Source organism: Takifugu flavidus, chromosome 1, assembly GCF_003711565.1.
Source record: "Takifugu flavidus isolate HTHZ2018 chromosome 1, ASM371156v2, whole genome shotgun sequence".
In the NCBI taxonomy this organism is placed as follows: domain Eukaryota; kingdom Metazoa; phylum Chordata; class Actinopteri; order Tetraodontiformes; family Tetraodontidae; genus Takifugu; species Takifugu flavidus.
Window position 1 is genome coordinate 11,137,492 of NC_079520.1, and position 23,111 is coordinate 11,160,602.

The 23,111-nt window shown below is 42.0% G+C and overlaps 3 protein-coding genes across 8 annotated transcripts in view; 2 read left to right on the forward strand and 1 right to left on the reverse strand.

Moving 5' to 3' along the window:
• LOC130535200 (NAD(P)H dehydrogenase [quinone] 1-like) overlaps positions 1-23,111 on the reverse strand; it is a 164,623-nt gene that overhangs the window by 67,526 nt on the left and 73,986 nt on the right. The gene's annotated exons all lie outside the window — the stretch shown is intronic.
• Positions 374-11,454, forward strand: morc3a (MORC family CW-type zinc finger 3a). 5 transcript variants are annotated; one of them, XM_057049632.1, is made up of 19 exons: positions 374-514; positions 4,487-4,559; positions 4,815-4,947; positions 5,669-5,894; positions 6,037-6,191; positions 6,283-6,418; positions 6,497-6,625; positions 6,715-6,834; positions 6,923-7,020; positions 7,171-7,275; positions 7,417-7,545; positions 8,195-8,269; positions 8,358-8,400; positions 8,491-8,580; positions 8,688-8,748; positions 8,835-8,907; positions 8,997-9,948; positions 10,295-10,461; positions 10,542-11,454. In XM_057049632.1, exons 1-19 carry the CDS (start codon positions 485-487, stop codon positions 10,669-10,671), a joined length of 2,925 nt encoding a protein of 974 aa, XP_056905612.1. In that variant the 5' UTR covers positions 374-484; the 3' UTR covers positions 10,672-11,454. The 5 variants fall into 5 exon arrangements, with proteins under 5 accessions (XP_056905612.1, XP_056905596.1, XP_056905604.1 ...); XM_057049616.1 differs by having other exon boundaries at positions 376-514; positions 10,539-11,454; XM_057049624.1 differs by lacking the exon at positions 374-514 and adding an exon at positions 1,684-2,397 and having other exon boundaries at positions 10,539-11,454.
• chaf1b (chromatin assembly factor 1, subunit B) lies at positions 16,120-22,940 on the forward strand. 2 transcript variants are annotated; one of them, XM_057049703.1, is made up of 14 exons: positions 16,120-16,264; positions 16,548-16,696; positions 16,939-17,071; positions 17,179-17,299; positions 17,815-17,918; positions 18,046-18,142; positions 18,270-18,354; positions 19,387-19,480; positions 19,599-19,668; positions 19,749-19,840; positions 19,961-20,120; positions 20,454-20,996; positions 21,863-21,951; positions 22,521-22,940. In XM_057049703.1, exons 2-14 carry the CDS (start codon positions 16,571-16,573, stop codon positions 22,592-22,594), a joined length of 1,788 nt encoding a protein of 595 aa, XP_056905683.1. In that variant the 5' UTR covers positions 16,120-16,264; positions 16,548-16,570; the 3' UTR covers positions 22,595-22,940. The 2 variants fall into 2 exon arrangements, with proteins under 2 accessions (XP_056905683.1, XP_056905693.1); XM_057049713.1 differs by lacking the exon at positions 16,120-16,264 and having other exon boundaries at positions 16,525-16,696.

The following is a 23,111-nucleotide window of genomic DNA, read 5'->3' on the forward strand; positions in this document are numbered from 1 at the left end:
TTTGTTTTTTTCTCATGAATTGAGAACGGGGTTTAACGGGAATCGAGCCAGTTCAGGTAGATCTGAATTATTTCCGAAGAAGCTTAAGTTTCATTTTACGCAGAAAAGGACTTGTGAACTGCTGTAGTACATACTTGGACTTCGGTACTTTAAAGCGCACACTTTACTTCACTACGCACTTTACAAACATCACGATAATTCTACAGCTCCCGCAGGTCGACGTGAAATGCCCGGTGGGATACCAAGCTGTCCCGGGTCCACGCTGGATAAACCCAAAAAGATCTACTGAAGGTCAATTGATGAAGTACACGAAACGAGTACACTTCCGGGCAACTTGGAGGGCTTGGAACCGTACTTGGGCGGCCATCGATGACGTTTCACGAGAACGTGATAACGCACAGGCAGAAAAGTGCGCGCGTTATTGATAAACGTCATCATTTTCGATTTGATACCCTGTTGTCAACAACGTTTCCCGGGCTGCAGGATGACAGACCGCGGAGTGCCTCTGAGTACGGTAAATGCGTCCTTTCCTTCTGCAGCGGCGCAGCGAGCGTTTCGTGGGTGGGGGCGAGCGTAGGTCCAAAGACTCTAATGTTATTGCTTCTGTTTTTTGTATTTTTGCTTATTATTACTTTTTACTGCTGCTGCTATTATTTGGTTGTTGTTCTTTTGAGACAGTTTCGGTGAAAATCCTGAGTTAGTAAACCCACGGGTGAGGTTTTGTTCGCCAAACCAGCTGCTCCTGACTCTGAGACCGCAGTCATGCAAACAGTTCAAACAGTTCGACAGAAGCAGCAAAGCCAGCGGGCACCGATCCCACTGGCGCGGTGTGTACGAGGCATTACTCCTGAATTCACTTGCTTCACTAATTCTGAAACTGCTCATGGGATGTTAACCCCAACAATAAATATGTATACCAAAGTGAAAAAAGACTCGTCACAAGAAATTTTGCCAACGATGAAAACTTTTGGGGAACATTAATATTTCATATTTTGGTGAAATTACACGTGAGCATGATTCCGCTTCAGGCTGATAGTGATTAGTCCCAAGATGCGCTGGGCTAAATGACAGATTCTTAAATACCCCAGGACACCCCTTACCGAATTTAACTAAATTCTGATGTAGCATGACACGGGTGCATCATCCTTACCGTGTCTGTCACATGCTTTAGAGATTATTAATCTGTACATTAATGATAGGACTTGGCTATGCATTAAGAGTCAACTAAAAGTAATATTCTTTGGGAGTTAAAACACATGATTTGCACAGATGTCACAGTCCGGTCAAGTAAAGGTGTAATAAATGTTTTAATCCTGGGTTTAAATCCTGAAATCATGAACATCATCACGGTGTCAGACTGAGATAGAATCATCAAGTGATTTTTGAATGAGGTTTAATTTGAAATCCTACATCAGAATTTTCTGAAAATCAGTGAAGAGTGTCCAGGGGTTGAGTACTGGAGTCATCCAGTGATAATCCTGCAGGGATTCCCTTCAATTTTCCATCTCCTGAGTTTCTCCTGCTGCTCAGCCTGGATGTGACTGGTGATCACTGATTGCGGATGATTTGTTTTGTCTTGTTATTCCCTGATGAGTTGCTATAGGTTGACAAATAAAATGAAAACAAAGGATGGGGGGGGGGTAAATATAAAATCAGTAAAAAAAAAAAAAAAAGTTTTCCGAACTTCAATCCACACCAACTCTGAAAAGGCCGTCCTGCTGCTCCCAGGCACCTCAGCCTGAAGAGAGTCAAGAGAAGGTATCATACTCCTGTAGGCCCTGAGTTAGGCAGCCACAGCTGTTCCCTAACTCACAGCTGTTCCCTAACTCACAGTTCCCTAACAGCACAGCTGTTGGCCTCGCGTTGAGTTAGTTTTCCTTATTAAAAAAAGAACTCTTAGGTTGCAGCGGTTTCAGCATCTTTGGTGCTACACAGGCTGGGCACAGCAGGAAACTCTGCATGCAGATTATACCGCAAAGGCCTTCCTGCTGCTCCCCGCAGGCACCTCAACCTCAAACACTCAGAGAACTTCTCCCCCTGTTGATCACTAGCTGCACTCAGTCGGGGGGGCTCATTACGTCGATCGCGATCTACCGGTCGACGTGATATTATTATATAGCAGCCTAGCGTTCACGTCACTTGATTGATATACAGGGCAGCCAATTAGAGGACAACTGAATTTGACATTCAGGTGACCAATCAGCGCAAACAGCGGCGCTAAGTGCAGCAGAACTTCCGATGTCAGCCTATCAGCAGTCCCGTTACTTGATTGACCTTTAGGTCACCGCGCATGCGCAAACAGCGGCGCTGAGCGCTAAGCTATTCAGTGAATTAGCTCTGGTTTTAAGCCCTCGCTAAAGCTTCTGGTCATCAAAATGAATGAGGGAGCGGGACCAAGTAAGAAGACAAAAACATATTACTTTCATACGGAATGGGAGGTGGACTTTTTTTTCACGATGTCATTTTCGAAGTGCGTTGAAGATTATTAAGTCCAAATAGCGTTGCACCATGACTGATGAACATTTGGAAGTGTTCTTGAGGCTGGCTGTCAGCAGCCACTGTCCCGACTGTGCATCCCTGGCTGATTCCGTTCAGTGCAAGTCATCAAAGTAAAGTCAGGCAATTACAGAAGAATGTTGATTATTATGTGTGTTCTGCAATATTGGCTCATTCGGCCATGCACCTCAATACTCAATACATTTGAAAATAATTAGATGTTTTTTGTGGTGGGTAGATCATTGTGACTTGGTCATTTTGTAAGTAGCTCGCGTCCTGAAAAAATGTGAGCACCCCTGAGTCAGCTGGCCCTTGCTGTTCCATTCATTCATTCATATACATTGGCAACATATACGAGAGCAACAGTGATATTTATTCCCTTTTGCGTGCCCTTACAAAGATTGTGCCCTGGGTGGGTGGTTGTCAGTAGTATCTGCAATAGCACCATTTGGCCGTAAGCTCAGGACGTTCTTTGCCTTTTAAAAGTGTGTTGGCAGCAGCTACGAGCTCCTTTCTTGCTGCTGCAGTGTCGGTGGTTAGAGAGGGACTTCGTGTGTTTGCGCTTCAATTTTATGGGCAACACTCCTCAAAATGTTTGTGCTTTGTTTCGTTTTATCGAATCAGTTCGCCAGCTTTTCTCAGCTTTTACCACAGCCGATATGTTAGACTAACATGCGCTTCGGTCAGTGACGTGCACTGATTTCATCACAACAGAGTAGCATATTCACCATTTGATTGGCAGCAGTTAACGCGTTGTGTTTAAAGTTTAGCAGTAGTACCGTATTTTCACGACTATAAGGCGCACTTAAAACACTGAGATTTTCTCAAAAGTCGACTGTGCGCATTATAATATGGTGCGCCTTGTGTGACAAAACCTGCTGTGTGCCCTTGGTAGGTGCACTACGGTAAACGCTCCGGCCATTGATTAGCTGCACACCTCAGCCTAAGGACCCCTAAAATGGCCCCGGTCAAGCGACACGCGTATGAGGCTTATTTTAAACTGCAGGCCATTGAATATGCGGCTGAAAATGGAAATCGAGCAGCTGCAAGACATTTTAATATAAATGAGTCCATGGTCAGAAAGTGGAGAAAACAAGAAAGTGAACTGCGCCAAGTGAGGAAGACGAAGCTGAGTTTCCGAGGGAACAAAGCAAGATGGCCCGAGCTGGAAGACCGAGTGGAACAGTTGGTTGTGGAACAGCGAACAACTGGAAGGGCCGTCTCTACTATCACCATTCGACAACACGCCAAAGCGATTGCTGAAGAAATGGACATTGACCACTTCCGAGGAGGTCCGTCTTGGTGTTTTCGCTTTATGAGGAGGCGGAATCTCTTCACCCGCTCAAAGACAACTGTTGCGCCGCGGCTGCCCGCGGACTACCCGGAGAGGGCGGCCATCTCCGCGCCCAGCCACATCCCCAACATGGATGACATCCCTCTGACTTTTGACATCCCTTTGACCCACAAAGTGGAGAAAAAAGGGACCAGCACGGTGGCGATACGCACAACGGAGGACGAGAAGCGGAGCCGGTCGGTGAGTCTGATTCAGTTGATGAAGAAGAGGAATTCGGGATGTTGGATATTGAAATAGCGCAGCTGCTTAATTCAGATACAGAAGATGAAAACTTTGATGGTTTTGTGGCGGAAGAATGAATATTTTGTTCAATAAATGTGTCGAAACTCTTCCGTTGTCATTTTTTACTGTATGTTTTAGCATGCGCCTAATAATCCGGTGCGCCTTATGTATGTTTTAAATACAGCTATAGCACCCATAACTGAGACTGCGCCTTTTATTACAGTGCGCCTTATGGTCGTGAAAATAAGGGTGTACTGATTACAGCAATATAGGTTGGATCCAGAAATTGACAAAAACATTATTAAATCACTATGAGATGATTGATTATGAGTGGATTAATCAAAAGGATTCGTCAATTTAACCCTATTTATTAGATTTATGTTGATTTATTTTTTCTGCTTTCCCGACTTGCAGCTTTGTCCAAAGTTTCTTCACACAAATTCTACCAGCCACACCTGGCCCTTCAGTGCCATAGCTGAGCTGATCGGTGAGTCACTGTTGTTCTGCTATTATATCTTGTTACGCAACTTTCTGTATCTTTGTGCAATACACGGCCAGATTTCTCTAATAAATAGAAACACGGTTATTTAGTCATAAACGACTTTGCTTTTTCTCAGTCACCATTTGTGTGTGTTCACATCTTTATTTTAATATATTTCTGTTGCTAAACTGATCACAGAGAACACGGTGTAAATCATTGTATGCCTGTATGAGAATTATCAATAATTGCCTCTTTTGCCAGACAATGCTTATGATCCTGATGTAAATGCCAGTCATTTCTGGATTGACAAGACTGTGATCCAAGGACACGATTGTCTCATTTTGAGGGATAATGGCAACGGGCTGACCCATGAGTCAATGCATAAAATGCTCAGGTACTGACAGCTCTTATTCTACATGCTGGAGGAGATGTAGGAGTTCTTTTCTTTTTATATGTCAAATCTCTTTCCTGCTGAATGTGGCGCACCGTGCTGTAGACAATACAGATTGCAAGCACACATCCAGACAGGAAGTAGTTTTCCTGCCTGGTGTCTCACTGGTTTTAACGCACAGTTGGCTTACAGCTCTCCAAGATATATCAATACCATTTAAACAGTAAGCAAGAGCACACCAGTCTTGGGTCTTACAGATGGGGACACTGAGGCACAGTCCTTTTCACCCCGGAACAGACGTGCTGTAATTTCTTCACAGCACCATGCCACAGCGGTGGCAGCACCCACGTCATGCTCGGTGCAAACGACGCTGTAGAAGAGGTGTCATTTCACGCAATAACGCATGTAGTATTACACTTTTAATGTCCCGCTGCTTAAGGTTTCTGCTGTAGAATTGTTCCATTTATGTAAATGCACCGTCTCTCCTTCTTTATTGTATAGTTGCTCAACATTTGTCGGTCCCTTAAACATACATGTGAGCACGTAAAGCTTTTAGTTATTCCAGATTAATACCAGCTTTACATCAGATTTATAATTTACAATTTTGATTGTATAAGACGCTATATAAATAAAGATTGATTTGATTTTGATCATTTCTGTTTTTTCATTGCTGTATGAAGTTCTGTGATTTTCACTGTGCTGTGTTTGCATTTTCCCACCTTAGCTTTGGCTACAGCGACAAGACTACTGTGAAGGGGAAAGAGCCAATTGGGATCTACGGCAATGGGTTCAAATCTGGATCGATGCGCCTTGGCAGCGATGCCATCGTCTTCTCCAAGTCAAGGAATGCACGTTGTGTTGGCTTGCTCTCCCAGACCTACCTGGAGAAGATTAAAGCCAAGCAAATAATTGTCCCCATTGTGTGCTTTGAAGGAGGGAACAACAACAACCATATCCTTTACATGCTGGATCAATGAAGCCAGTATCTTCTTTGCTGATTCAAACGAGGGACAAAGCAAAGTGATAAGTAGTGATTGAAAAACACAAATCTGGACAAATGTTCCTGAAGATTCACCCTTAACGTCCACCCTACCTTGTGTAAAAGAGAGAGACAAGGCCAGTCTGCAGGACATCCTGCAATACTCTCCATTCAGAACTCTGAAAGAACTCCTCCTTGAGGTGGATGCCATCAGCTCTCCCCCGTCAGGAAAGACTGGCACACAGATCATCATCTGGAATCTTCGCCGGTCTGAAGCCTGAACATAAAAACATGCACTTATTATATATACTGTATATAGGATATTAAAACATTTGAATATCTCTTTTTTTCTCCAACAGGACATCTTCTGATACAACAGAATTTGACTTTGAGAAGGACCCATATGACATCCAGATCCCATTGGATGAATCTGACACTTGGCAAGGCAAGGCGAAGGTGGTATCATGCATCCCAGAAAGTTTTCGCTCGCTGCGGGTAAGGAGCAGCAGGAAGGTGTCTCTGTGAGATTGGAAGACAATCAAAGGGTCCTATTTTTATTCCCTTTACATCAAGGCGTATTGCAGCATTCTTTACCTGAAGCCCCGGATGCAGATCATCATTCGTGGTGAAAAAGTGAAAAATCAGCTCATCGCTAAGAGTCTGGCCTACATCCGAAAGGACCATTACAAGCCTAACTTCCTGGTATGATCACTGCCCATCTTAAGAGGTCTATTTTTGTGGTTTGAATATGGCTTTGCACTCACCGATCCTTACACAAACTGTTTATTCAGGACAGACGCATTCCTATCACCTTTGGTTATAACACCAAAAGTAAAGACCAGTATGGTGTGATGATGTATCACAAGAATCGTCTCATCAAGGCTTACACACGTGTAGGCTGCCAGTTAAAGGTGGGCTGTTTTGCTCCGTGAGTTTGTGAACAACGTATATTTCTAAATTTTAATATTCTGCAGGGTGAAAACTCTTTATCTTCTACAGGCCAACATCAAAGGGGTTGGTGTGATTGGAGTCATAGAGTGTAACTTTCTGGATCCTACACACAACAAACAGAGCTTTGATGAGACTGACAAATACCAGTATGGACACCGACGCCTCATTTTTGCCCTCTGTTGACGTTCATGTCCCTGATTTGTGTTGTCGGATACTAAAAACAAAGTCAGACATCTGAATCATATTTCACTATGATGTCTGATTTTTTTTTTTTTTTCCCCCCCTCATTGTTACAGTAAAACCATTACCAGTTTGGGGATTAAACTGGAAGAGTACTGGAAAGAAATTTGCCACATGAGAAAGCAAGAGGATCCAAACAGCATTCCAGTGGAGGATGCTGTGTTAGTACACTATGGAGCATCTTTAAATGTTTTACACACATTATTTCGTACATGTGGGCCTTTCATACTGCAAGTATTGTGCTTTACTAACTTTATAAGTCACTTGAGTGATTCCCTATACCTGTCTCTATGCGTCTTCAGGAAAAGACCTGATCAAAACTGGGTACAATGTGATGAATGCTTGAAATGGCGAAAACTCCCAGACGGGATCGACTGCGACAAGCTGCCAGATAAATGGTTCTGCCTCATGAACCCTGATCCCCAGTTCAGGTAATGCAAAGTACAAATTTATTGTACCAAGTACAGATTTTAATACCCAAACGTTCTGGATGTCTTTCATCAGACTTGCAAGTCCTGTACATGCAATGCTTTAGCTTTCTGCTCCAGAAGCAAAGGCTTTCCAGGCACTCCTGTCTTGGCTACTGTTGCTAACATATGATTGGTCAGTGGCAGTTCTAGTGCCAGGCTTTAAGGTCAATTTAGCCTCCAACCAATAGAGGGTGCTATGGCCGAACAGCACGCCCATAAGGTTTCCTTATTTGAAAACATTAAATCAAAAACTGCTGTACAAGTGATGGACAATGAAGAATAACATGGCAATAAAGCTCAGGCCGGCCCCTAATCGCGTTACCTTCAAGGAGCGTAGGCCATATAGATAGTGTGTGTTGAAATCAAGTCATATTAACTAGACTGGTCGTTAAAAAAAAAACCTAAAAAAAACGACTCGAGTAGCAAAGAGGCAGAGGTTTCACAACTTACATGGCACCAATATTTGATTCAGACATTATGGCAGAATTTATAATTTAATACTCAAAACATCAGTATTGGTGTTCCAGACAATCTCACGCCACTGTGAAGGCAACACAAGAGTACAAGCAACAAAAGAAATGTTTGTTTATTGTATCTAATTAAAATTCAGGAGCTGCCACATGGAAGAGGAGCCCGAAGACACAGACGCTGAGCAGCCTACATACCGTAAAACATTTAAACAACAGTAAGCTGTCTTTCAAATAAAAGCATTTGTTGCTTGTCAAAATGTGGATGTACAAATGGCATTACTTTCCTGTATTTAACTTGTACAGGGAGAGGCAAGAAAAGAAGAAGAAAGAGATCAACAGACAAAAGGTAAAAAATGCCATCATGTATCATTACATCTTGATAAAGATGTATTTCGGCACGTCTCAAAGTTGCAACGTTACTGCTTTCCTTCGCTAGGAAGAGGAGGAACAAAAGCATCGGGAGCAGCAGCGATTGACTGACCTCAAGAGGCAAAATCGAGCACTGAAGCGGCAGCTTCGTCAAAATGTAAATTTTCTAGATGACGTGAAAATCTTTTGGCAAGGAATAATAAATTAAACGATGGTAAATCCAGATTTAATGATAGAACTAATGGAACTACTGGTTTTCAACAGCCTACTAGGTCCCGCTCTGCCCATGTAGCACCAGAGACTGGAGCCACTGGTTCACAAGCTGGTAAGGAAAAAAGGCTTCTAGATTTGTGTCTGACGAAGACAGTTTAAAAATATAAAAGTAACCTATTCTTCATTTCTTTCTTCTAGCTTGTAGCTCCTCCAATAACGATGGTCTTCCAGTTATTGCTAATGTATTTTCACTGTCACCAGGACTCCCAGGGTATGTTTTGGTTGATTTTAGACTAGAATACATATTGCTATTGCTTATTAACAAAGTCTGTTGTCATAAATTGGTTTTGTGTGTTACAGGGGGGAAAGACCACAGCCTAGAATTCTACAGGAAACACCAAAAAGACAGAAATATGATGGTCTCTTTGTGAGTATTTCAGAGGCAGCCACACCAATGGATGAAAGCCCAGCCAGTTCTCCATCACTGCTTGAGAACATCAGTTTTGACCCTGCTGATGACCTCGCCATCTCGGAGAGCCCCGTTAACCCCAAACCACAAAAGCCGAGCGTTGAGTTGATCACACACAAGATGGAGACGGATCAAAGTAGCATGGACATGCTGCCAGAATTTGGGGACAGAGGAACCCGTCCGGATACAACAGAGGAACCCGTCACTATGTGCAAAACTATTCAGACGGAAGAATTCAAAGTGAAGAAGGAGGAGCCTCAAAGTCAAATTGAAGGGGAAAGTAGTCGAATACAGGTGGATAATTGGAGAAACACTTTCTGGGTGAAGCAACCAACTGAGAAAAAGATCCAAGACGGCACCAAAGGTGCAAATCCAGCGACACTGAGGCTCCAGAGAGGGGTGACACATCCCTTAGAGGCTATAAATCATGTGAATGGCAGTCTGAATGATGCAGAGGACAACCAGGAGCAGCTCCAAGCACCCACAGAGACCGCAGCTCAGGAGAGAGACGCACTGAAAGAGCAGGTACGAATGCTAACTGTGCAACTGCAGGAGACGCAGGACAGGTTGGAGGAACTGATGGAGACCACGGTGAAAAAAGAATGTTCTCATCAGTTCAGCCAGACGGAGGATACAACAGATTACAAACATTTATTCAGCACGGTGAAACAGAAGATTGACGAATTAACCAAAGACAGCAGGCTTTTACTGCCAACCACGGAGGCGGAGCCAAGGGCCGTCCCAGGTGAAGAAAAAGACGTTTCTGAAATTATACAGCCGGTGGAGCTTCTGGTCAAAGAGCTGGAACAAAGAAACAAGGAGAGGGATGAACTTTGTTCACAGGTCAGTCAGAATTACAGGTTTTTGTGACTTTCAACATGAAAACTCTGCAGTTGTGCTTGAACGCGTGCATGTAAATCATGTTTTTTGTTTTTTAATTAATTGAATATGAAATACAAATACAGCACCAACATCCTAAAGATGGGTGGTTGTATTCATATTACTCATTTTAGCATTTGATATTTTCGCACTAATTCTAACCTCATATAGAAAACGTGCACAAATTAATCTATGGATGTGTGTGTACATACTGACGTCATCCTGCTCCAGAATACAACTGTGTGTGGTCACTGCTTTATGATACATTTTTCTTCTGTTGCCCTGCGAATCCTTGGTTCTTTTTCTACAGCTGGATGTTGTGGAGAAGGAAAGGACAAAGTTAGTAAAGCAATGCGAGGAGCAGAATTTGGTCTTGCAGCAGAGGGAAAAGCCACCAGAGGACGCTTTGCTTCACGGAACTACAGGACCTACAATACAGAACTATTCAGGGAACGTGGAGGCAACAGCATATAAAAGGTTGGTGTTAAAATGTATCCGACCATTGGACTTTCAAGGAACCATGTTGGACTTTTTCTCTGTCTCTCTGCTCCCAGTAGCCTGATCAGTCTTCGACAGAACGTCGGTCGCCTTCTCGTCACCACCATGCCTGCACTGGATCTGGACCAAGTAAACTATGAGTGCAATGTCATTGATGAGATACTGGATCAGGTTCTTATGAATCCTTAATCTGGTGGAACACCTGACCCGAGCAGAGAATATGGCTTTTGAGAGGAGGAACAGGGAGAAACGTAGCAAGATGACAGTTAGCTAAAACTATCAAAGACACCGTCTACAGATAACTGTTTGTAATACCATGCTGCAAATGTCTCCATGTTGCTCACCTGTTTGGTTAGGCGCTAAGTGTTTCCCTAATTCTCCTCCAGAGAAGAGCAATCATTTTAAAGCGGTCTGACAGCGGTCTTGGCTTTTACCAACCACTCAAATGCTAAACTTAAGTCTTATGGGAAAAGGAACAGGAAATACTGGTAGGATAGGTTCTCCTTCCTCTTCTGATCATCTTGGAATTTTCAAATAAGGTCCTATATATTTTTCTAGGTCTAGACTTTTTTTCATAAAAATATACTGTATTTTGTAAGTAGATATGTTGCTGAGACAGTTAAATGAGAAGTGAAGAAGGGAGAGATTGAAATGTATGAAGTGTATGCTCCATCCTCCTTATTGGACATGTTGCACTTTAATTTTTTCTTTTATATTTTATTCTTTTATTGTTTTTATAATTCTCATTGTGTTTCTTTCTCCCTTTTTACACCAATGCCTGGCTAACAGTTGACTGGTGCTCAGTTTATTTGTTGACTAAAGGAAAATGACATGATAATTTAATGTTTTGTTGTACATTTTAAAATACTTTTGCTTATTGAAATGCATTTACTATGAACATAACAATATTTTTTTTACGGTTCAAAATATAATCAGGTACTTAAATTAAATGCTGTACTTAAAAATGAGAAATGTGCTGTTTCTAAATGAGGGAAAAGAAACATCTCAGAAATATTAAAACACCACTTGATATCACGGGCATTCTACAACAGAACTCGGGAAGAGTGTTATAGATGCTTCAGTTCCTTCAAATCGCTAAATTGATTGACAAATTATAATTTCTAAATTATTTTCAACTAACATTCTGAGAGGGGGGAATAATAGACATGCTGATCTACGCTTCATCCCAGTTGGTGGCGTTAATTCACCAATTCGTTAATTAAACGTCACTGGAGGGAGAACAGGAAGCGCTCCTTCTACTCCGCAGAAACGTAAGAGTTCACAAAAAACATAAAACCCAGCAGTTCTGAAACCCCGTAAACTGTTGCTAAGACTGTTAGCTAATGCATGTTTAGGACGGTCGGTTTTTAACACAGTGCAGTTCCGCTTTGTCAAACGTTTTGCATATCGGAATGCGAGAGACGCGTTTTCTCCTGAGCCAAATCCGACGACTGTGCGCTTCCGGTCTGGAAAGCCAACGCGGAAGTGACTTTCGTACAATACCACTAAGAGCCGCTGGGGGGCTCTAAAAGGCTCTTCTCCAATCTACTCCCAGTCATTATCAATCATGGAATACTCATTTAAAAAATGTTATTCACACATAAAGGTGTAAACAGTTAAAGTTCAGCATGCTAAAATATAATCTGGTGGTCCATTTGAAATAATTTCCATAATTAGATATTAATCTGTTAAATCAGGGGGCATGTTTATTGACATCCTTTAAATTCTATAATTATTGAAACTGCAGTATTTGTAATAATTAACTGTATGTACAATAGGATAATATCATGGCCAATACCAAAATAAAGAAAAGCTAACACCCGAGTAAATGTGACATTATATATGGGATTAGAACAGAAGAAAATATAATTGGCGGGGGCTGCTTAAAGATGCAGGATGTGCACTTGCTGCATTCTTGTGATGGTGTGAATTGGGGCCGGATGCATTAAAAAGATTAAAGTGTTGAGATATGGACCTGTTGGTAAGCATTGGAAGCATAACCTAGTTCACCATATGACGTTCTTTGTCTTGGAGATGAGGGCAAGAACGACAACCCCAAACCGGTTCAGCCTTTGTCACCTTTCTTACCTCTTAACTCTGCTACTCTTCTCCATCACTCCTGTCTCAGGCAGCCTGCTAACAAAAGCAGCTGCACTGCCCCTCCTCACTGCAGTGGCCTGCAGAGGAACTATTGAGATATTGCAAAACACTTTCAAATAGCCACCAAATACAAGGTTTGCAGGCTAATCTCTTCAGTAAAAAGAGCCACCCCGCTAGCTAGCACCGAGCTGCTAACAAGCAACTTTAAAGTAGCAACCAGTTTTCCTTCAACATTTACCAACAGGAGCACACAGCATGTGAGTGCTGTTTTACAATCAGACACACACGGTACCATGTGGAAGGTACAGGTGGCACCAGGAGAAGGTGATCATGACACTTGCTCACTCCTTGAAGCAGGAGAGAACAAAATGCCAGATTTTTTGGGAAAAGAAATCAGTTTGTAAGGAAAAGGGTAAAAGCTATGTACAACAACAACCAGTCTGCTACAAAAGGCCCAATCATAGAAAATGAAGGTCAACCTGGGGGAACCACCACAGCTCTGCCATGTTGTCCAGACAATCCTGAGGCCAGATGTGGGACTGCGGTCTGAAGAGGCAAAAAAGATTATTTTCATTGAACTTCTGCATGGCTGCAGGGGGGGAGGATGGCAGGCTTGGCTTTTCCCAGTTGAGGTCAGCTGTCAAGGATTCCCTGCCTGGTCAGTTTGAAGAATACTTACAGCCATTGGAATGGCAGAGGAGAGAAACGCAGCAGCTCACAAAATAGAGGAGATGGCTTGGAGGTTGTGAAGCAGCAGAGAGGATCCAGTTGAGCTACAGGCAAAATTAGAAGATAGAAAATTGTTCAGGTCAGTTATATCACCACCACAAAGTATTATGGTCAACCTCACAGGCAAATGCAGCAGTGCCGCTTTTGTCCGGAGCCCCTGTATAGGTTTCAGCTCTAAAGGCATCTGATGTTGCTTCTCTGTGAGCTAGCCAGAGCAAAGAAACCCCTGTCTGATGGTGAGCTGGTGTTCAACAGAGGGCTTTATCTCTTGGAGATGATAACATGGCTAAAACTTTGATACACTCTCTCTGTCTTGTGTCACAATGATGTGAAGAATTTTGGACATGCTGAGAAAAACTCAAGCACATAATGCAAAGCTGCAATGATCTTTGGATGTGGGGGAGCTCCTCATTTTCTCAAGACTTGTAATGAACTCCCTCTTTTTTTAAGGAACACCTTTTCTGTGATGCAGGTTCCTCATACTGCAAATTCCTTGATGGATTTTTTAGTGACATGGCCTTTTAGTTTGTATATTTCCTCTTATTTAAACCTGTAGTCTGCCATTTCACATATTTATAATTTTAAATAACATTTGGTAATGGTGTGATTCTGCTACGTTCTGCTCTCTTGTGGATGCAGTACTGTAAAAAGGCCAACAATCTCTAATAATCAGCCCAAATTACACTTCTCTGCCTCTTCCCCACATGAAAAGAAAAACGCTGCAGTTTTTACGAACTGAATGTTTTTTGTTTGTTTTTTTTAACGGTAACATGGTCTGCCAATTTGTCTGAGGACTGAATTAAAACAATTACACCTTCTGGACTCCATTACTCCATTTGTGCTGACCATCTGTTTCTTTCCTTCAGAAAGCCATGATTAGATTCTCAGACCAGGGAAAATAAACAACCACATCTTAAGTGATGTTTTACTCATGTTGTACCCTGAGAGTATAAGAAACAAAAGAAATATTGTTAATGTTATCAAATTAAAATTTAGGACAGTTTGAAAATAAAAAGTACCTTATTCTTGCTCCAAGCACCCACACAGACCGCAGCTCAGGAGAGAGACGCACTGAAAGAGCAGGTACGAATGCTAACTGTCCAACTGCAGGAGACGCAGGACAGGTTGAAGGAACTGATGGAGACCACGGTGAAAAAAGAATGTTCTCATCAGTTCAGCCAGACAGGATACAACAGATTACAAACATTTATTCAGCAAGGTGAAACAGAAGATTGACAAAGCCAAAATTATGCAGCTGATGGAGTTTCTGATCAAGGAGCTGGAACAGAAAACAAGGAGAGCGATGAACTTTGTTGAATTTCGTGTGTCATTAGCCAGCATTTGCTGATATTGTCTTGTCATGACAAATTTGGTCTGTTGGGTGGTGGGCTTAAAACAGCTAAGAAGCCCTCAACAATCCGTAGTGTGGAGAGCACCGCTCGCTGTATGTTAAGGCCAAGTGTCCCTGCGAATTGGCCTGACTGCTGCCGGCTGATTGAGAACATTTTCATTAAGCTGTGCAACCTGCATCCAAGCCCATTGAAATGTGGCAAGACAAATGATTTGAGATGGTCCTTAATTCTTAGAGACTACCACTGAATCAAACTGATTATCGCTGGCAATACGCTGCTGATGCAGGACACAGACATTCAACGGGTCGAGGTGAACCAAAACACCCTCATCCAGTGGCACAACCGACACCAAAAGAGACTGAAACACTCTCTGAGACTGCAGGGAGCTGTCCTGCCTCAGCCAGCACAGCCCCTTCAGGAGGACAGAGTTCTCCCTGATGAGTCCATACAGGCACAGGAGGAGAACAAATATCACCTGCCCAAGAGTAATGCAGGCCAGGCAGAGCAAAGGCAAATACCTTCATCCATCCAGCTTCCTCGCCCAATCATGCCAAAGGGGCAAACTAAGAGGAAGTCATTAAGGGTATCTTCAGCACCATTGACTTTTCTGGCACCTGACCTTGCGCCAACAGCTGGAGTGCTACTCAGGGTCCACCCGACAAATCATCATATTCGTCCTCACAAGAAGCTGAGGCCACCATGAAGAGGCCACCTATATGTAAGGTAGCGACCAATACACGCAAAAAGAGTGAGCAGTTCCATGCAGCGCAAACTTACCAGAGCCAGTCCTGTGGGAAGGTGTACTGTCCTGGTACCGAATCCTTACCAAGAGAGCAGTGGCTGGAGGAGATGAGAAAAAGAAACAAAAACATCAGAAGGGCTGTAAAATACTTAGTAATTGCAAGAAATAATTTCATTGTAAATAGCTGAATATGTTTTCTACAAGGATTGCTGTTCTGTAGAGTATATATTTGTAGATTTCTGTTTGTAGGTTCAGGGTTGGTAATCATGCCATGTCTTCTTGTGTTAATATAATTCCTTTATGCATATTTTGTTCATTTGAAAATGTTCTATAATTCTGGGGGGTTTAGATTTGAGGGACGATCGTGAAACGTAATGCACATGACCCCTATCACATGGAAGGTTGCGTACAGGATGGAGCCGATATCGTAATCTGAAATTATGGTGTTGAGGTGAAATATGAGGGAGTGAAAACTTAATACTTTTGAGGTGAGGCAAGCACACATCATCAACGTTTAATAACTTAAGATGTCGATTTTGTCAAGTTGATTTGTGCCAAATGGTACTACGATCAAAAGTAACACCTAGAAGGAAGTTGATCAAATACCAAAATTGACCACTTTTCACAACTTTTTTATCGGAAGTAATGTGTGCACAAGTTTTCCTGAGTTTTCGAACATGCTAACGAAATTGATCAATACCGAAAGTTGTTAGAATTGGGGGGCGGGACATGAAATATGAATACGATGAACATCCAACTTCCGTTTCCGCATTTTCGACCAATCACTGCAGGCTCCGCGACCGGAAGTTTTCAACGATTCATACGCGGGAAACATCACTGCTGCCTGAACACAGACGAGGTAAGAGTTTGCAACTAAAAACAAATCCTGAAACCTAGAGGAAACTGGAGCAAACGGCATATATACGATAAAAGTATTTCATGTTTTAACATATTTTAACCCCCCCGCGCCCTAAAAAAAAAACCAACAAAACAAAAATTCGTTAAAATGTTGCTAACAGCGCTAGCTCGCTTATGTTTATAGCGGTAGATTTCAGCACGGTGCTGTATCGCTTTGTAATCTGAGATTACCCATGTACGTTTAATTCCGCAGATTTTATCTTTGAAACTTTGGTGCTCTCCAGGTCCTTTTCGTGCATGACTCAGTATGAAGGTGGTAACGTGTGAAATTGCTTGGCACAATAAGGAACCAGTTTACAGCCTGGACTTCCAGCACGGCTGTGATGGACGCGTTCATCGTTTGGCAACAGCTGGAGTGGACACAGCAGTCAGGGTGAGTGACTACAGAATCTATTTACATCTGATGTGCGTGAATATGAACCAATAATTCATAATGGAAAGTCTTTGAACGAGGAGAATTTTGCTTCATGACTCCATTGAGTGGTGAATACGGGTTTCTTTCACTAATGTTTTTGATAATAACTGATTTGTGGGGGGGGGGGGATTGCCTTTTTTGATCTAGTCACATTTTTCATCGCCAGTGGGTGTATATTATATTTTGGCTTGATTCTGCAGTTGTGGCGTGTGGACCAAGATGGGGACGGAAAAGCAGTCGTTGAGTTTCTGTCCAACCTGGCCAGACATACCAAAGCTGTCAATGTGGTGCGCTTTAGCCCAAATGGAGAGCTGCTTGCCTCAGGAGGAGACGGTATGAGACGCATGGTGCACAGATGTAATGTGCATAAATAACATGCTGGGTAGTATTTCATCAGGGAAATACTCTTTATTGATCAACTGACTTTTCCTTTTACACAGATGCAGTGATTCTGCTGTGGAAGCTCAATGACTCTAAGGAGCCTGAACAGACTCCTGTGTTTCAGGAAGATGAGGATGCGCAGCTTAACAAAGAGAGCTGGTCTGTTTTCAAGACTCTAAGGTACACAAATGTAGCAGGTTTGATACCCACCAATTGACCTTTTTAAGACCCATATGGTGTGTTTTCTGAGTAAGAAGACTTCCTTGTCAGACACTGTATATATAAATAATAAAAAAGGGCTTTTAACTGTAGCATTTTATAGCTACGTACTGTCTTCTACACAGCTTGACTTGTTTTGAAGCTTTCATTCTTCTTGTGCCAACGATAAATTTAATATTTAACACCCCAACCTTTGTAATATCAGTTGCATCTGGCAGATTGAGACTAGAACAGGGATTCAGGAGCGACACTTGGGTACTCTGTGCAGCAGCACCTCTGAGTGCAACAAGATGGGTATAAACAGCCCTCTGATGGCTGAGTGCAGCATGGGCCACTATTGTGTCCCCTTTAGTTATTTGATACTATTGCTGACACTGACAACCAGACATTTTTTAAGAGGATTTCTCCACAACGGTTTTGATGTTTTGGCAATTGTGTTACTGTTTGATCCTTTGCATCTTATAATTGACATCTAGGGGACACATAGAAGATGTATATGACATCTGCTGGACACGAGATGGGAACTTCATGGTGTCTGGTTCTGTTGACAACACTGCTGTCATGTGGGACGTTAACAAAGGTTTGCTTGGACTCGCATATTTTCTGTACTAGGTAGATCTGCAAATAAATTTGCCATAATGTTAATGTGCTTTTTGTGTGGGCTTTGTATCTATTACACCTTGTTTTTTTTGTATTTGCACATTTAGGACAGAAACTGTGCATCTTGAATGACCATAAGAGCTACGTGCAGGGCGTGACCTGGGATCCTCTGGGCCAATATGTAGCCACTCTCAGCTGCGACAGGTAGAACAAATTACCCTAGAACCCCATGTCAGAGCAGTAATTAACTTCTTAAAAGTGTTTGCTACAGCTGTGTGGTGGTCTGGATTCAGTAGCATTGACTCATTGATTGTGTTTTCTGCCCATTCAGAGTAATGCGTGTTTACAGTACTCACACCAAGAAGAAAGCCTTCTGCATCAGTAAAATGAGCTCAGGGCCACTTGCAGATGGAGAGGTCAGTGTGTGGTTTTTCTACTAGTTACTAGACATCTTCACTTGATCAGAGACCCAAACCTGACACATTTCACGTGCAAATCAAGCAGTTTCCATCACCCTACCCTCAAAAAGGAAATGATTTTAGTAGTATTGGGCTACAGAAACACTGAGGCGATGGAGAATAAAACAGAAGAATCTGTCTTACCCATTTAGGTTAAAAGAGGGGAAAAAAGTGTTTTTGTAGCATTGGGTAAACTGCAGCTTGTGTAATATTGGCCTGTCGAGCTAGAACTGTGGTAAAGTGATGGACAAGGGGAAAATTAAATGACTTATTTAATGCCAATAATTAAATTAACCCTGCTTTTGTGTTGTAAATTTTCTACACTTTTATCCTTCAATTTGTATTTGATAAATCTTGCTTTTATTTATGTTCTTATAGTATAGGACCCATTTAACTAAGTAACCACTGATCTGATCACGTGATTAGAAATTGGAGTAAATTGCATAAAAGGTTCGGAATTGGAAAAATCTGGATCACTGATATATCACAATGGTACTGTTGCTTTGTCCAGTGGTCCATGTGTAAATTTGTTGGATGTGGAGAGTGAGCACCTAGAAACATACAGTTGACTGGTGCTAGTCATGTCATTATTTCTGTCTGGTACGTATTCAATTTCATTGAGTAGGCAACAAGGCTTCTAGTACTGTATATTTCTATGAATAGGCCTACTGTTCAGGCACCGTGGGTGAGTGCAAAGGCAGCACGACAGCAAAATGCAACGTCTGCAAGATGGGCATTCTGTGCAGTGGGAAGAAAACAATGCACCTTCAACACGACAAACAGGATTCACCACCTGGGAACTAATTACTCACAATTTTCCGATATCATTGATTCAATAGTGATTAAAGCTGCAAGTGTCCTGTGACTGACTTGTCCATGGTTGAATTAGCACTAATCTCTACCATAATGTCCTCTCAAAATGATCCTTTTATTTTTTAAAGAAAGATAATCTTCCAGTACCTGCTCCGAAGTTGACGATTGTGTTTGCAGGTCAAGCAGTACCGAATGTTTCACGATGACAGTATGAGGTCATTCTTTCGACGTCTTTCCTTCACACCAGATGGATCTTTCCTTCTCGTTCCAGGTGCCCACTAAACCATCATTTTTCTGATTAAATGAAACGTACGGTATATAAGAGCTGTTTATCTCTACTGTGTATATTATTCTTGACTTCTTCCCCATTTTGTTTCTTTTAACTTAAGCTGGCTGTGTAGAAATTGGAGAAAACATCATAAATACCACTTACATCTTTTCCAGGAAGAGTATGAAGAGGTAAACATTGAGTATATGCTATTGTATTACATTTATCTGAAGCCCATAAATGTATTAATGCTGGCATGCCCGGTTTTTAGGCCTATTGCCCACTTACCATGTCCAACCAAAGCCACGCTGGCAGTCCGGTGCTGCCCAGTATACTTTGAGCTCAGGACAAAGAAAGGAGCAGGTAAGAATTCATGTCTCCTTATTTAACGGAGTGGAAGAACAATGCAGCTGTTGTTTACATGTTCTCTCTGTTTCACCCATACAGTGTTTGTTCTTAGTTTTTCCTCCCTTTTGCCTACAGATGGTTCTAGTGAGACTCTCCCCAATGCTTTTCACTTACCGTACCGCATGGTGTTTGCTGTGGCATCGGAGGACTCCATCTTATTATATGACACACAGCAGACGCTTCCCTTTGGCCAGGTGGCAAACATCCACTATCACACACTGAGTGACCTTGCATGGTAAAGCAGCAACTTCTTGTGTTGTGTCTTGTTATCTCTGAGGTTTTATATCTTTTTGTAGCAATTAAGCAAGGAATGTGTCCTTGCATGAACTGACTTTTTTTTTGCTAAATAGGCCAAGACAATGGAAATACAAGAATCTACAAAATGAAAAGATTAGGAATTAGAAAAGAATAATTAAAAAATGTGCTGATCTTATATGAATAAAGAAAATCTTTGACTAACAATGAACTGAAAAGAAATTCCTCTTAAGTGAAGTTATGAAATGTTCAAAGGGTGCAATTGTAATTCCTTTAGATTGTGAACACTGAGACGATTTTATCTCCTCTTTAGGTCTCGTGATGGTTCCTTCCTGGCTGTGTCTTCCACAGATGGTTACTGCTCCTTCTTGTCCTTCTCTCCTGGGGAGCTGGGTACTCCTTTGAAGGAGCCCCCCACCCTGGAAGTCTTTGCCCCAAGCAATGGTGTTGAGAAAAAAGGCAAGAAATTGGCCAGGACTTCCTCTCCAGGGAACCTGACTGCCTCACCTCAGTGTGGTCATGGAAAGGAGATTCAATCTGCCACCCCTCCAGAGGAGAAAAAGGGCACCCCAAATGCAAAGACCAAGCCTCAGCCCCGCAGGATCACACTTAACACTCTGGAAGGATGGGGCAAGCCCACTACCTCCAAAACTACAACTGCTCAGGTGCACACCACAGTGAGCACCAGTGCCCCCTCCACTCCCCACCCACACCATGTCCCTCTCACTCCTAATAACTCCTTCACAACCCAGCCACACATCAGCTCCCTCACTCCCTCCACTCCTAAAGGCAAAACTACTTCAGCTGGTTCTACAACCCCAAAGGGTGTAACCCCACCAAAAGGACCCACCCCAAGGTAAAATTAAGAGAACAGTGTGATGATTGTCTGTTTTATTGTTATAGGTCTTTTTTATGGCTTTACATTTTGTTTTCAGAAAAGATTAGTTTTCCACTGAATTATTATTATTAGTTTGTTTTCCATTTTTTAAGCAATAGTCTATTTGGGTCAATCGCTCAGACACTTTTCTGCTCTGGTCAAATATGGGTCTTTTGCACTCAATTCATCACCATAGTGGATTTGAATTAAGTAGCTTTTATGACTGAAGGGTAAACTTTCAGATTGAATTTAATAGAATTTACAAAAATGTTGTTCTTTATGATATATATATATATAAATTTTCATTACAGTAGTTGCAGTTCTTCTATTGAACTCAGGTGAATAATGCAGGTGCAGCCTCTCACTAAAGTACATGAAAGTTGATGGAAATAGTCTGGTTGTGGAAGTCACTCCACCAAGAGTACTACATCCTTCCCCCAGTACTTTAGTGGTGCTTTACTGGTTTTCTATAGAGGTGTACTGGAGTCTCTGAAAATAGTTCTCAGCAGAAATGTGGACACAATATCTGATGATGTGAAGAGGTTTTCATATTTTAGGAGCTTTACATGTGTTGAGCCCTGGACTGGAGAACAAAGCCGTGTCTGGTACGAGGGATTCGTTGGACCCCCTGCTGACTATAAAATAATCATCACTAGCAGACAAAGGAAGCGCTGCACTTGTTTTTGTACTCTGACTTGCTGCAACTGCTAATCGTGGTTAAACATAGATTAATGAAGTGGAGCAGTGGCTTACGTTGCTTTGTTACATAAATTTGCTGTCATATTTTTGTATTGTGGTGTTTTACCAATCTCTTGGAGTGTCCTGACTATACTGTTTGTTTACAGGAGAGTGCCTTTGACTTCTGTGGGATTACGGTCCCCAGCTGATGGTTCGCTCTTCTGCACTCCCTCCTCTACCGAGAAGGCCAAGCATGGTTAGTGATGCTGCAGATTTAAAAACAAAGCTGACAGAAAATTGCTGTCAGACATGCATGAACCTCAATTCAGACATCATCTGTCCTTAGATCAGATAGTGTGTTACTTGCTTGTACTCTTCTCTACTTTATCAGCAAGAAAATTAGATTTTTAAAATTCACATGTACATCACGGGTTATTATTCACTTTGGCAATGACCATGTAGTAAAGCTTGTTTGAAAAATAGTGAGTGATTTCCTGTTTTGTACAGTGTGAGTCTTCTTCAGGGATCCTTTCTAGGGAACATGTGACTCGTATAGAGCTTCACATTCTTCACAAACGCTGAAATTTAGTAGTGGTAGATTAAGCTTTACTAACGCTCTTATACATCAGATGAAAATCAGTTTTCTAGTGCATCGGGGTTTATGATTTTGATTATTGTCAAGACATCTCGGATCCAGACAAGGAAAACTGTTAGTGAAAATAATGTCACCCTCAGTGTAATTTTTAAAGAAGGTATTAACTTGGATACAAATAGCTGCTGTCCGTGACAGAGGTCCGTGACATCACATCTGTTTGTATTTTCCAGAACGTCCCTCTCCACCCACTGACCCGGTGTGCCAGCCTCCAGAGTCTAAACGGTCCAAGCCCAACGAAGCCTGATTCTGACGTCACTCAGGCTTAAAGCTGGGGAAAAAATTGGTTTTGGCATCTCAGAATATCTACAAGCTCGTCCATTGGATGTGACACCATAATGCAGGAGCATTATGCTCATGTAATGTACTCTGATGAAACCGCACCGCATCATCAAGTCATTTTTATTTGTGTACATGTTTTATATCATACAGTGAAAGCGTGTTTATTCTGATTTGTTTGACACTCAGATGTCAAACAAATGCTAGTCAAAAATTGTCTCATATTTCAAGAGTTACTGGGGAGAAAAAGATATTTTTGTTTCACAAGGCTTTTTTTCTGACATTGTAATAAAGGCTTTTTGGTCTGTAGGTAATTTTTTAGCAATGATTATTCCAAAGGGATGGGTTGGGCCTTCTCCACTAAACTATTCATATCAGAAATTATTTTGATTGATTTGAGGATTCTGTTAAAGGTCTGATAAAGTTAAGGTTGTGCTGAGGTCTATGACTTGTGCACTTATAATGCATTTTCACTGGACTTCACG